The 15322-nt window shown below is 45.5% G+C and overlaps 1 protein-coding gene across 2 annotated transcripts in view; it reads right to left on the reverse strand.

Annotated features, from left to right (window-relative positions):
• Positions 1 to 15322, reverse strand: part of WDR49 (WD repeat domain 49) — a 173336-nt gene that overhangs the window by 81623 nt on the left and 76391 nt on the right. For both annotated transcript variants that reach the window (XM_040349306.1, XM_040349305.1), the window contains 2 exons: positions 12305 to 12420; positions 4911 to 5041 (listed from right to left, as the gene is read on the reverse strand). In XM_040349306.1, coding sequence (XP_040205240.1) covers positions 4911 to 5041; positions 12305 to 12420 — 247 coding nt within the window. The remainder of the gene's footprint in view (positions 1 to 4910; positions 5042 to 12304; positions 12421 to 15322) is intronic.

A 15322-nucleotide genomic window follows, 5' to 3' on the forward strand; every position in this document is an offset into this window, starting at 1 on the left:
AGAGATTATGGGCGTGGAAAAGATGAATTCTTACGCCATGGGCGGAGAAGAGGGCGGCGTTTAATACATACGCGGAGTGTAGAGAATGCAAACAACGTGTTTACGTCGGTTACGCGGAGAATCTTCGAGCGCATCCAGAACATACACAGTTAACGCCATATTTCCTAAAATCATTGATTAAGGGCCTAGCAAAGGTGACGAGGGCGGGGTTTAATAAATACGCGGAGTGTTTAAAAGGTGCACGCCGTGATTACGCATCTTACGCGGTAATTAGGCGAGCGTGAGAAACGAGGAGCGAGAGACAGGAAGGTAAGGAAATTAAAAATGGGATCAGCAGAGGCCTGGAAAATGTAGACACATGGGATGGGGGTTTGGGCTGTTGGTTGCACCCTTTTTAAGCTATTCTGTCTATGGGGTACCACAATGTTATTTTGGTATCCAAATGCTTTTGGACACCTCACAAAATAGAGATGTGAACAATGCTGTACCTCATTGACAAGTTTTTGAATGGTGTATTCAGATCAGGCAAAGTATTGTTCAAGTGTTGGTTGTACAGAGGTCATTAGGAAGTGTCTTTTATGTCATCCATTGTCAGGGGCATGAGATTTACACATGAAAGAGTGCCTAGATGAATACTGTCATTTGTAAGCATTGTTTATTTTTATATATTAAAAATATTTACTGCAATGTTAACAATGGCTCTGCATCTAGCAAATCAATGTTTGGTACAAGCAATGCGGCCGAGCTGCCAATCATTGTCTAAACAAGAGAGACTGTGTTTGTAATTAGATATAGGTAATAAATTTGAAGACACATATTATATCAAGGTCAACGCTGATCCTTTTGAATATTTATTTTTCTTTGGTTTATGTTTTTTGAATCTAGACTCAAAAAGAAATATAATTTTTCTAAAACTTAAATGGACCAACTACAAACCAAGGAAGCTATAGAGGCCTTACTCCAAAAATATCAGGAGACGCCCATCCTGTGGAATTCAAAACACGCATTATATTGCAATAAAGATGTACGAGCGGCAGCACTAGAAGAGCTAGCAAACTATATGCAAACTTGGGTGCCAGGATGCACTGCCAACATGGTGAAGGATAAACTTGCCAACCTCAGAAGCACATACAGGAGAGCATACAAAGCTAATAAAAGCAAAAAATCGGGAGCAGCAGCAAGACAAGCAAAGGAACCCAAACTGTGGTATTATAAACAGATGGCTTTTTTGCGGGACGAAATGGAAGGCAGGAAAACGATGTCGAGTCTTTCTTCCAACCTTTCCTCCATGCTACCTTCCAGCGGACCTTCCCCAGATGACCACAGCCCTGCAGAGTCGGAGGAAGAGGGCCTGGCTGACAGAGATGCAGATCTGCCACCCTTCGATGAGGAGGTATAGTAGTTTCCTCTATATTTCTGGCGTAAATAATTCTTGGTGGATTAATGATTTGATATTGTAAAAGAAAAGCCAAGCTGGGAAAAAGCAAAAAAAAAGGTGTACAGACAAATAGGTGTCAGAGATGACAACTGCAGGGGTCAGAAGTAGAGTGTATTCAAGTAATAATGAACAGAAAATACTAAACGAAAAACATGAAAATGAGTGTGGTTTTATTTTGCGAAATTGTAAAAAATGTCCTTTTTTTTTCCACACAGGAAGAAGAGATCAGCCAGGAGGTGGCAGATCCTCAGGTGTCTGTCAGCCAGAAGGAGGCCGGGGTCAGTGGCAGCCAGGAGGAGGCCGGGGTCAGTGGCAGCCAGGAGGAGGCTGGGCCCAGTGGCCTGCAGCAGGTCCCCCCGGCCAGGAGAACCACCACCAGCCAGTCTTCTCCCCCCCAGGTGAGGCCATCAGGCCGAAGGAGGCAGTTGAGGCCTGTGGAGGAGGCAAGCCTCCGCATGATACAGGAGGCAAGCGCCATCATGAGGGCCCCCCTCAACCCCACAGAGGCCTTCAGTGCCTCATTGGCCCACGATTTAAATGAAGGGGAGGAGGACCAGAGAAGACTGGCAAAGGCCCTGATGAACCAGGTCCTTTGGTGGATGCAGAGGGGCCTGCTGACCCCAGAGACTGGGCTATGTGACCCGGCCCGGCTTGCGGAACACCATCCTCCTGCTGCCACATCGACCCCACCTGCAAGACCCCGTGTTAGATCCGCTGGAAGGCTGCCTGGAGGGAAGGCTGGAAAGAGGAGGAAACGTTGATTCTCTGCCTTCCATTTCCTTCCACATAAAGGACATCTTGTTTGGACTACCACAGTTTGGGTTCCTTTGTTTCTGTGCTGCTGCTTCATATTTTTGTGTTTGGCTCCTGAGGCTTGGAAGTTTATCCTTCACCATGTTGGAAATGCAAGTTTGCATATAGTTTGCTATCTATTCTAGTGCTGCCGTTCTGTTTATTTTTTGTGATGACATTTGCCTGAATAAAAGGCTTTTTGCTTTCATTTGAAAACATGTCTATTGTTTGTTATACTGTGGGGATTATTAGGCAGCAAACCTTTAATAAATATACAATGGGTAATTTACAAAGGACACACTCCTTGGGGGGGGGGGGGACATTTGGTGTGCCAACATGGTTTAATATTCTCAAATGAAACACAAAAAAAAAAAAAAAAAAAAAAACAAGAAAAAAACATGTTAAAAAAAATATATATAAATGGTGACATAACTAGAAACAACAAAAAAAAAAAAAAAGATGCACATTCCTTTACAAAAATGACTACTAGAAATTATGGAGGACCACCAACCAAAACACACGTCTGGCATAGAAAACATTATTAAAGGATTACATCACAAGCAAGAAATGTGACATTTCAGTATGGGACAACTCTATTGAAATTGCATCAGCAAGAGAACGGGGTTATTCTAGCAAGAGAAGAATTAAGAAAACGAGGCAAGAAAATGTGGTTTAGTGCGCCTTTTTAAGACATTGTTCTCTTGCTAGAATAAAAGGTTTGTAATGACGAATGTGCCATATCCCAAACAAACGCGAGTTTTACCTGAACGAGCGCTCCCGTCTCCTCATTTGGACTGAGCATGCGCGGGGTTTTTGTACGCTGCTTTTGTGTACAGACGACCGAACATGTCTGACGGACACGATTCCAGCAGACTGTTTTAAAGCAAGACCAGGAAACAGTTGTTCGTTGGAAAACGGTCTGGCCGACGATTGTTTGCTGGAATCCTGTCCGTTACTGCCTACACACGAACGAACATGTCCGCTGAAACTGGTCCGCGGACCAGTTTCAGCAGACATGTTTGGTCGTGAGTACGGGGCCTAAGACGTACTGTTTGTTTTGATTTTAAATGCTTTTAAGTGTATTGATTCGCCTCATATTTGCATAGGATTTACAGGAGTGATTGAAACTTTTTAATAACACAGTTGTGTACTCTACATTATACTTTGATTTATTTGCGCTAACAATTTAGGGCAAGCTAGAAGGGGTCTACCCCCCTTTTCTCTGCCCAGTCAGTACTGATACACAAAGCTTTGAGAAAGCTACAAAGACAACATTTTATGAATGTATAGAAGTAGGCAGTGTAATGAGAGAGGGGACAAGTCACAGAGGTTATTTTATTAAAACTGGAGAGTGCAAAATCTGGTGCAGCTCTGAATAGAAACCAATCAGCTTCCAGGTTTCTTTTTTTTGTCAAAGCCTACTTGAACAAACTGAAGTTAGAAGCTGATCTGCTACCATGCAGAGCTGCACCAGATTTTGCACGCTTCAGTTTTAGTAAATCAACCCCAGAGTGCTTACAGTGCCTGAACAAAGATCTTTGTGGTAGGTTTAAAGTGATAGTACAATTTAGCAATTTAAAGGAAAAAAAATTGCATTGCATACTAGCACATTATGAAATATTTACCTTAGAACAAAGCCCACCAGAGGTGGTGTGCTGTCACCACTGAGAGGGCTTTCATGTTCCCCTGGTCTTTCTTCCGGGTTCGCCAGTTCCAGCTGTATGAGTGGCCGGAGCCATGATGATGTCATCGTTGTGCATGCACGTGGGAGCCCTAGGGTCCGGCACAAAACTCTGAGGCGCCTCCTTGCAGATATACCCAATTGTTTTTTGCCCCTAGCTGCCCACACAATTTGGTCTGGGATAGACTGTAACTCAGGAAGTAGTGGTTTGAGCCAAAGAGGGGTGGCAAAAGACCACCTGTTGGGACCATCCTAGAGTAGCTTTTTAAAGACAATTATCCATTTAAGATTGTCCAAATATAACAGTGCTGAAGCTATTGACAAAAGTGTGCATCATAAAACTGTAGTCCAAACAACGAGGGACGTTCAAGTCAAACTAAGACTTTTCATAATAAAAAAAAGAATTTCAAGGAGTGGAAGCTGGATTTATTTTTTTGACATATAGGCAGTAGCTGGAGGCTTGCTGAAATGGGGTAAACCTCTTATGCCCTCTACACACGATCGGAATTTCCAATGGGATACATTTTTTGTCGGAATTTCGTTCAAGCTGTCTTGCATACACACTGTCAGACCAAATTCCAACCGTCCAAAACGCGGTGACGTAAGAGCCGAAGAGTTGGAGAGCCGAGGAAAATGAATTTCAATGCTTCCGAGCATGCGTCGACTTGATTCTGAGCATGCGTGTTTTTTTCTCCGTCTCCACACAGACGATCGGAATTTCCGATAGGAGTTTTTTCCATCGGAAAAAAATAAAACATGTTCTATTTCTAAACTACAACTGAAAAAAGTCTGATGGGGCCCAAGCACGGTCGGAATTTCCGATGAAAAAAATTCCGTCTGACTTTTTTCATCGGAAATTCCGATCGTGTGTACGAGGCATAACATTATGCATTCCAAATAGATTGTGTTTTCTGTAGAGTTATTTGTTATAATATCATACTTTTTACAGTTCCGGGAACACAAAAGGAGCTCTGCTGCACAGCTTTTTTAAAGACTTACCAGTGACAAGACTTTGTGGGGGCAGAAATGCAGCACATAATATATCATCTTGGTGTTGCACCCCTCCTTTCCATTCTGAAGGCTGAACAAGGTATTGTGATAATGTGTTCAGGCGAAAAACTGTGATCATCCTCAAAAGAAACAGATGATTCAAATATTATTTTCAGTCCTCATGATTATGTATGCAGTATATTACACTGACTTCTAAAATACCACAAAGTTCTGTGACTATTTAAAGCAGTGGTCTCCAAACTGAGGACCTTTTCTACTCCCAATGGACACTCCAAAGGGCCCTTTGTTTTAAAAGTTTGGAGACCCCTGAATTAAAGCATAGCTATGGTCAAAATGTAAAATCATATTTTAATTGTTTCTAGCATACTCCTATTAATCTGAACGATCTTGAAGTTTGTAAACTTACTTTGTGAAGATCCTCGCACATTTACTTCTTTGAATTCTGTGACATGAATTCCCTATGTCTTGTGAGTAGGCAGTGCTGTGTCACAAAATTCACAGAGCCTGCCTTCTAAACTACAGAGTTCATGAGAGAAAGAGTTTCAAGAAGCAGAGTCAGTACAGCAATTACTGCTTGCAGGCAGCAAAGTACCATGGGATATGTAGTCCTTAAAGGTTAAAAGTAAACTTTTTTAACCAAACTTCAGTTTCTAAAAGATGGCAGCCCATTGCAGCTGTAGTCACATCGGTAAGAAAAAATAGAATCCTGGTTGATTGCTATGAGTTACTACACACTGTGCTGCTTTATTGGATGAAACCCAAGTGATATGCTGTGCAAACTGGATGTCAATGCACACTTAGACATTTTATTTCTGTAAGTTTATGTATGTAAGTAAGACTTTCTCACCACTTACTGTATGTGTTTAATGAGGTCATCGCATTAATGTGGACATACATAGGCTACAGTCTTTATGTATCCATAGATGCAGTGATCTGTAAATAAGGACTGCATAATGGGGTTGATTTACTAAAGGCAAATAGACTGTTTACTTTACAAGGAAAGATGCACTTTGAAAGGGAATTTTTCCCAGAGCTTAGTAAACATGGTGAAGTTATGCTGACCTCATCATCCAATCATGTACAAGCAAAAAAAAATCAGTTTTTATTGCTTTTCCTTGCACATGATTGGGTATTCTTTACAAAGTGAAATTTCACCACATTTACTAAGCCCTGAAGCAAATTCCCTTGCAAAGTCCAACTTTCCTGCCAAGTGAAAGCCTGCTTCCCTTTAGAAAATCAACCCCAATGTCTCATGTATATGGTCCGCATGTTACCAGTACCGACCTGGCTCTGTCTGACCACCCAAACCTCTCCAGTCCGACCCTTGGCTTCCTCTGACCTTGCTCTGCTTCCTGCCTGAACCTTGACCACGCTTAGCCTAAGAGATCCTCTGCCTGATTACTTGTTTGACCCGGCCTGCCTGACTCCGCTACTGTCTGATTGCTCTGTACCTAACCCAGGTTGCCTTACCCAGCTCCTGCTGCCGCTGTTCCAGTACCTGTGCCAGCTTCAGAGTCACTGACCCGTCACTTCTGCAACAGCCGTCTTCTGCACCAGCCTTTCCTGGAGGACCAGCATCCTGTGCCTGACTACTGCCATCACCCAGGCACTCCTACCTCACTGCGCTCCCGAGCTCGCTGTCCCCACTCCAGCGGCTCCTGAGAAATTATGGTGTGGGGTTATTTTTCAGGGGTTGGGAACTCTTAAGGTGTCTGCATACCAATTTTGAACAATTTCATGTAAATTTTGTGGAACAGTTTGGGGATGGCCATTCCTGTTCCAAAATGACTGCACTGAGGGGGGGTGTCTGTACTGCTGGGGGGGTCTGCACTGAGGTGGGGGTGTCTGTATTGATGGGGGGGTCTGCACTTGGATGGGGATGTCTGCACTCAGGTGGGGGGGGGCTGTACTGATGGGGGGTCTGCACTTAGGTGGGGGTGTCTGTACTAATGGGGGGTCTGCACTTGTGTGGGGTTGTCAATACCGATGGTGGTCTGCACTTGTGTCAGGGTGTCTGTAGTTAGTGGAGGGGGGTCTGTACTGCGGGAGGGGGGCCTTTAGTTAGTGGACGGGGGCTGTAGTTAGTTGAGGGGGGTCTGTACTGTGGGAGGGGGGTCTTTAGTTAGTGGAGGGGGGCCTGTACTGCTGGAAGGGGGTCTGTAGTTAGTGGAGGGGGGCCTGTACTGAGGGAGGGGGGTCTGTAGTTAGTGGAGGGAGGTCTGTACTGCAGGAGGGGGGTCTGTAGTTAGTGGAGGGGGTCTGTACTGCGGGAGGGGGGCCTGTAGTTAGTGCAGGGGGCCTGCACTGTGGGAGGGGGTCTTTAGTTAGTGGAGGGGGCCTGTACTGAGGGAGGGGGGTCTGTAGTTAGTGGAGGGAGGTCCGTACTGCAGGAGGGGGTCTGTAGTTAGTATAGGGGGTCTGTACTGCGGGAGGGGGGTCTGTAGTTAGTGGAGCGGGGTCTGTACTGAGGAAGGACTATAGTTGGTGGGGGGTGACACCAATTTTTTTTCGCACTGGGTGAACCCAACTCTAGTGATGCCACTGTTTGTGGGAACAGTTTAGGGATGACCCCTTCCTGTTCTGACATGACTGCGCACCAGTGCACAAAGCAAGGCCTATAAAGACATGGATGAGTGAGTTGTGGGTGGAGGAACTTGACTGATCTGCACAGAGCCCTGACCTCAGCCTGATAAAACACCTTTGGGATGAATTAGAGCGGAGACTGTGAGCCAGGCCATTTCGTCCACATCAGTACCTGACATCACAAATACGCTTCTGGAAGAATGGTCCAACATTCCCATAGACACACTCCTAAACCTTGTGGACAGCCTTCCCAGAATAGTTGAAGCTGTTATAGCTGCAAAGGGTGGGCCAACTCAATATTGAACCCTACGGACTAAGGGCCAAATCCTCAGCCAGGCGGCGTAACTTAACTTTCAGCAGTTAAGTTACACTGACTTAAAGTTTCTACCTAAGTGCCTGATCCACAAAGCACTTATCTAGAAATTTCAGGCCGTGTAACTTAAGTGCCGCCGTCGTAAGGCGGTCCTCCTCTCCGGGGGGCGTTTAAAATTTAAATGAGGCGCGCTCCCGCGCCGGCCGTACTGCGCATGCGTGTGACGTCATTTTCCCGATGTGCAGCGCGCGAACGTAATTGACGCCGGGCGGCTTTGTGGATTGCGACGGGACACTAAAGTTGCGACGGGTGAAAAAAATATACGCGCCGGGAAAAAAAATAATTATAAAAAAAAATGACAGCGTCGCTCAGCATGCATTCCTGAGAGGGAGAACTCCATGCCAATTTTCAAAGAAAAAAACGGCATGGGTTCCCCCCCCCAGGAGCATACCAGGCCCTTAGGTCTGGTTTGGGTTGTAAGGAGACCCCCCACGCCGAAAATTCGACGTAGGGGGTCCCCCTACAATCCATACCAGACCCGTATCCAAAGCACGCTACCCGGCAGGTCAGGAATGGGAGTGGGGACGAGCGAGCGCCCCCCCCCTCCTGAGCCGTGCCAGGCCGCATGCCCTCAACATGGGGGGGTTGGGTGCTCTGGGGCAGGGGGGCGCACTGCGGGCCCCCCACCCCAGAGCACCCTGTCCCCATGTTGATGAGGACAGGACCTCTTCCCGACAACCCTTGCCGTTGGTTGTCGGGGTCTGCGGGCGGGGGCTTATCGGAATCTGGGAGTCCCCTCAAATAAGGGGGCCCCCAGATACCGGCCCCCCACCCTAAGTGAATGGATATGGGGTACATCGTACCCCTACCCATTCACCTGTAGGCAAAAAGTAAAAGTTAGTAAACAACACAAGGGTTTTTAAAATAATTTATTATTCTGCTCCGGAGGCACCCCCCTGTCTTCTTTATTAGCTCTATTACCAGGGGGGGCTTCTTCTTCCACTCTCCGGGGGTCTTCTTCCACTCTCCGGGGGGGGTTTCTTCTTCCGCTCTCCGGGGGGAACTTCTCCGCTCTCCGGGGGTCTTCTTCTATCTTCTCCCCTCTTCTGCTGTTGACTCGGCGAACCCCGGTTCTTCTGCAGCTGTCCGGTGCCTTCTTCTTCAGCGCTGGCTGCCTGCTATCTTTGTGTGTTAGCTCAATTTCTAACAGGCAGCCGGCGCGGTCTTCTGTGACGTCAGGGTCTTCTCTTCTGTTCTTCTCCCCTCTTCCGATGTTGACTCGTCGCCTCTTGTCGCTGTAATGATGGAAGCGCGCCTTGCATCCCATTTATATAGGCATCACCGTCCCATCATGCTCCGGTAGGTACCCACGTGGTGGGTGCACGTGGGTAGGCACCCACCACGTGGGTACCTGCCGGAGCATGATGGGACGGTGATGGCTATATAAATGGGATGCAAGGCGCGCTTCCATCATTACAGCGACAAGAGGCGACGAGTCAACATCGGAAGAGGGGAGAAGAACAGAAGAGAAGACCCTGACGTCACAGAAGACCGCGCCGGCTGCCTGTTAGAAATTGAGCTAACACACAAAGATAGCAGGCAGCCAGCGCTGAAGAAGAAGGCACCGGACAGCTGCAGAAGAACCGGGGTTCGCCGAGTCAACAGCGGAAGAGGGGAGAAGATATAAGAAGACCCCCGGAGAGCGGAGAAGCCCCCCCCGGAGAGCGGAAGAAGAAACCCAACCCGGAGAGTGGAAGAAGACCCCCGGAGAGTGGAAGAAGAAGCCCCCCCTGGTAATAGAGCTAATAAAGAAGACAGGGGGGTGCCTCCGGAGCAGAATAATAAATTATTTAAAAAACCCTTGTGTTGTGTGTTTACTAACTTTTACTTTTTGCCTACAGGTGAATGGGTAGGGGTACGATGTACCCCATATCCATTCACTTAGGGTGGGGGGCCGGTATCTGGGGGCCCCCTTATTTGAGGGGACTCCCAGATTCCGATAAGCCCCCGCCCGCAGACCCCGACAACCAACGGCAAGGGTTGTCGGGAAGAGGTCCTGTCCTCATCAACATGGGGACAGGGTGCTCTGGGGTGGGGGGGCCCGCAGTGCGCCCCCCTGCCCCAGAGCACCCAACCCCCCCATGTTGAGGGCATGCGGCCTGGCACGGCTCAGGAGGGGGGGGGCGCTCGCTCGTCCCCACTCCCATTCCTGACCGGCCGGGTAGCGTGCTTTGGATACGGGTCTGGTATGGATTGTAGGGGGACCCCCTACGTCGATTTTTCGGCGGAGGGGGGGTCTCCTTACAACCCATAACAGACCTAAGGGCCTGGTATGCTCCTGGGGGGGAACCCATGCCGGTTTTGATTTTACAAATTGCCGTGGAGTTCTCCCTCGGGAATGCATACCAAATGCCGTCGCTTGAATGGGCCTTTACAAGGTGTGACTAACTTTACACTTTGTAAAAGCAGCCCTAGTTTTACACCTGGCAAACTAAAACTTACGGCGAAAAAAACGAAGCACAAAAGCTTTGTGGATCGCCCTAAGTGCTAATTTGCATACCAGAAGAGGCATTTCGACTCGAAATGCCCCCAGTGGCAGATGCGGTACTGCATCCTAAGATCCGGCAGTGTAAGTCCCTTACAGATGTCGGATCTTCTGCCTAACTTAGGAAAACTGCTTCTGAGGATCAGTTCCAAAGTTAGAACCAGAGATACGACGACTTACGCCGGAGTATCTCTTTTGTGGATTTGGCCCTAAGACTGGGATTCCATTAAAGTTCATGTGCGTGTAAAGGCAGGTGTCCCAAGACTTTTGATAATATAGTATACTTTAAAATGAAAAACCTGGCACTGCATCTCCTCTTTTTCTCTACAGCAATAACGGTCTCTAACCACAGAGGCACTGGTACATAGCTTAACACTCTTAAGCCAACTATTTCTCCATTTATAAAGCTGTTCAGATCATTAGCTACACCCTTGTTTGAAGTGATTTCTTGAAGTGACCTTGCTAAAGGTCGGTGAAAATAAATTGTAACATTAAAATTGATCATGACATGGTCTCTACAAAAGTCAGAAAGTTTTAAGCCTAAGGGCCCATGCGCACACCACCAAAAAATATGGATTTTTATCAATAAACCTTCTTTATTTACAGCTCCAAAGGCAAATGTGTTGTTCTCTATGGGCCTAAGAACACAGCTGCATAAGGATCAGTAATTCTGCGCAGTAATCTGTGTCTGAGGTCCTGCGTGTAGACTGTATTTTTTACTGTACACGTTTAAGTGTTTGTGCTAGCGTTGACATCAGTACTCTATTGCAGTACAAGAGCTGCCTGTGTTCTAGCAATGGAGGACACTAGGTGGCAATAACCAACTGCATCCTAGCAACAGAGGATGCTGAGCAGCAATAACCATCTGCATCCAAGTAAATGAGTACACTAGGTGGCAATGGCTACCTGCATCCTGGGAATGGAGGGCACTAGGCAGCGATAGCTGCCTTCATCCCAGCAACTGAGAAAGCTAGGTGGCTATAGCTGCCTACATCCTAGCAACTGCGGAAACTAGGTGGCAATAGCTGCCTTCATCCTAGCAATGGAGGATGCTAGGTGGAAATGGCTGTCTGCATCCTAGCAATGATTGACACAAAGTGACCCACCTGCATCCTGATAGCTAATGGGCTGTATGTACACATTTAATATAAAATATTACATGCACACAGCATACAGAGCCCCATTTGCAGTCTATTATGAATGCTGCTGCTAGACTATAACATTTTACCAACTGATCCGTGACTGCTGCTCCTCTCTGCCAATTCACTTACTGGCTTCCCCTACCCCACCCCATAAAGTTAAAAATACTGACCACAACATGCAAGGCCATCCACAACATCGCCCCCTCCTACATCACCAACCCCATCTGCAGATATCACCCAAATCGTCCCCTCCGCTCCTCCCAGGACCTCCTGCTCTCTAACTCCCTTGTTACCTCCTCCCATGCTTGCCTTCAGGACTTCTTCAGAGCCTCTCCCATCCTCTGGAACTCCCTGCATCAGTATGTCTGGTCAGCCCCTAACCTCTCCACCTTTATGAGATCCCTGAAAACTAATTTATTCAGGGAAGCCTTCCCTACCTCCACCTGAGTACTATACTTGAGTCATCTTCATCAGATCATCCACCGCAGCTATTACCTTTTGTACCACCACCTTTAGATTGTAAGCTCCATTAGCAGGGCCCTCCATATCTTGTTGTATAGAACTGTATTGTAATTGTACTGTCCCCTCTCTACATTGTAAAGGGCTGCATAAACTGTTGGTGCTATCCTGTATAATAATGTATAATCATTTATGTAGGATCTTGCTATCAGCTTTGCCAGCCAGGACCTGCACTATTTTTATAGGACCATGTACTGTATATGTACATTATACAGTAGTATATCTTGTTAATAGATTTTGTAGCATTAAATTGAAAGAACCTAGATATAATGGTACTTACCTCTCCCATCCAACAACTAGTATTGTTCTCTTCAGTACCAATATCTGAGAAACTTCTGCTGCCTGGTCTCTTCCAGCATTTAGCTTATGGTGACAATGACCGTTGAAATCCCATATCTTGAAAAAAGCACAGCAAAATGATCGGCTCTTAGTTGCCTGTTTAATTTACAGTTTCAAAAACAATATAAATATTCAAACAAATGCTATATTCAGTTTAAATCTGTATAGTAAAAATAAATGATGGTAATAGGATAATGGCGCTGCAATTGAAATTCCACTGAATTGATTCCAAGTACTATGCAAAATAACAAGTGTTGGGTAATCCAGTTCAGGGGTAGATCCAATGTAGTGAACCTCCCCTATTAGTGAACGCAAATGGATTTCTGTTACCCTGTTTGCTGGTGCCAAAAAGTATATGGCTGCCACTTGAGTGGCGGGTGGAGAAAAAAAGGGGAAGAGACCCTAACTGAGTCCTTACAATCGTCTGGTACCCCAGTAGTGTGGGCGTTCGTGATGGGTGTTATTACAAGTGATTGATAATGTGCCAAAATCGTATAAACAAAAAAAATATATATTAAAAATTAAAAATATAAAACATGAATAAGTGTCTGTTAGAGACTCGACCCTGTGTGGGTATCCTACGGATCACCAGTGATATATGCACTATGTTAATTTATGAGGTAAAAATGCCTTGAAGGTATGTGCATTGGCATGCACCGCACGTTGAATCGATCGTGCGCAATAAGTGGTCCCTGAGTGCTAAGGGGTGTCCAAGGGGTGTAGCACACCAAAGTGTGAATCCCTAATTATTTTCCTAAACGGTGCCTTATAATTAAGTGTAGCTAAGCCGTAAGAAGTATATAATTATATAAGTGAATACCAATACAAAACAAATTATTTATAAGAGTGTGAATCCTACTGTCCCTCCTGGGACTAGAAGATCTGTAGCAAAAAATGTGTCACAAATCACAAAACATAAAAAAAAGAGAATAAAGAGAGACACAAGTCCCAATAATTCAGTGCTAATAGCAGGTGTAGTAATTAACATCCACTCTAGAGTCCGGTCAATCAAGAGCGGTGTTTGGACTAATTGCATAGGAACTCAACAGAGTCTATCAAAGCAGTTTTCTTCCTTTAAGATGTTATTCCTGCATACGAGTTAACAGATTCAAACTGGTGACTTTAGGGTGTCGCTACATTTGGTTAAGGCGGTGACATCTGTGCTCCCCCACATAGGTCCCCACTCACCGAATGTCGTCACCCCCCAGGGGGCAAAAAGCGGATGGTAGTGGTACCTCGATGCCTGTGGTGTCACGACCTGTTGTCCCAAATCCTCAGCTATCTCCTTGTCCGGGGGCTGCAAGTTGAATGTGATCCTTTCCAGGTTGTCCTCCAAAGTCACTCAGTGGTTAAAACGGAAAAAACAAAGGCCTTATGATCCACCTTTTCTCTCACAAAAGCAAACTTCTTATCACCAGAGTTCTCAGGTTCATAAGGCCTTTGTTTTTTCCGTTTTAACCACTGAGTGACTTTGGAGGACAACCTGGAAAGGATCACATTCAACTTGCAGCCCCCGGACAAGGAGATAGCTGAGGATTTGGGACAACAGGTCGTGACACCACAGGCATCGAGGTACCACTACCATCCGCTTTTTGCCCCCTGGGGGGTGACGACATTCGGTGAGTGGGGACCTATGTGGGGGAGCACAGATGTCACCGCCTTAACCAAATGTAGCGACACCCTAAAGTCACCAGTTTGAATCTGTTAACTCGTATGCAGGAATAACATCTTAAAGGAAGAAAACTGCTTTGATAGACTCTGTTGAGTTCCTATGCAATTAGTCCAAACACCGCTCTTGATTGACCGGACTCTAGAGTGGATGTTAATTACTACACCTGCTATTAGCACTGAATTATTGGGACTTGTGTCTCTCTTTATTCTCTTTTTTTTATGTTTTGTGATTTGTGACACATTTTTTGCTACAGATCTTCTAGTCCCAGGAGGGACAGTAGGATTCACACTCTTATAAATAATTTGTTTTGTATTGGTATTCACTTATATAATTATATACTTCTTACGGCTTAGCTACACTTAATTATAAGGCACCGTTTAGGAAAATAATTAGGGATTCACACTTTGGTGTGCTACACCCCTTGGACACCCCTTAGCACTCAGGGACCACTTATTGCGCACGATCGATTCAACGTGCGGTGCATGCCAATGCACATACCTTCAAGGCATTTTTACCTCATAAATTAACATAGTGCATATATCACTGGTGATCCGTAGGATACCCACACAGGGTCGAGTCTCTAACAGACACTTATTCATGTTTTATATTTTTAATTTTTAATATATATTTTTTTTGTTTATACGATTTTGGCACATTATCAATCACTTGTAATAACACCCATCACGAACGCCCACACTACTGGGGTACCAGACGATTGTAAGGACTCAGTTAGGGTCTCTTCCCCTTTTTTTCTCCACCCGCCACTCAAGTGGCAGCCATATACTTTTTGGCACCAGCAAACAGGGTAACAGAAATCCATTTGCGTTCACTAATAGGGGAGGTTCACTACATTGGATCTACCCCTGAACTGGATTACCCAACACTTGTTATTTTGCATAGTACTTGGAATCAATTCAGTGGAATTTCAATTGCAGCGCCATTATCCTATTACCAGCACTAGTTAACATTAATCGCACTTTGTGATTACCTAAGGAGGCAGCAGCAAACATATTAAATCCTAAGCGCGGATAGATCCCCTCTTTAAAAATAAATGATGCCCCGTGTTTTCATAGCTTTATCAATAGCATGATCACAGCATCTCATATAAGAAAACAGATGGACTATAATATTGATTAAAATTGATGGATGGATGATATACTGAACAGACAAAGAGGCAGAATATACAAGATAAAAAGCCAAAGTTGCAAACATTGGTCAACATTCTGACTCCTCAAGTTGTAAAAGGTGGTTTGATGCAATACATTTATTTATCAATGCACTGGCAAA

Source organism: Rana temporaria, chromosome 4, assembly GCF_905171775.1.
Source record: "Rana temporaria chromosome 4, aRanTem1.1, whole genome shotgun sequence".
Lineage (NCBI taxonomy): Eukaryota > Metazoa > Chordata > Amphibia > Anura > Ranidae > Rana > Rana temporaria.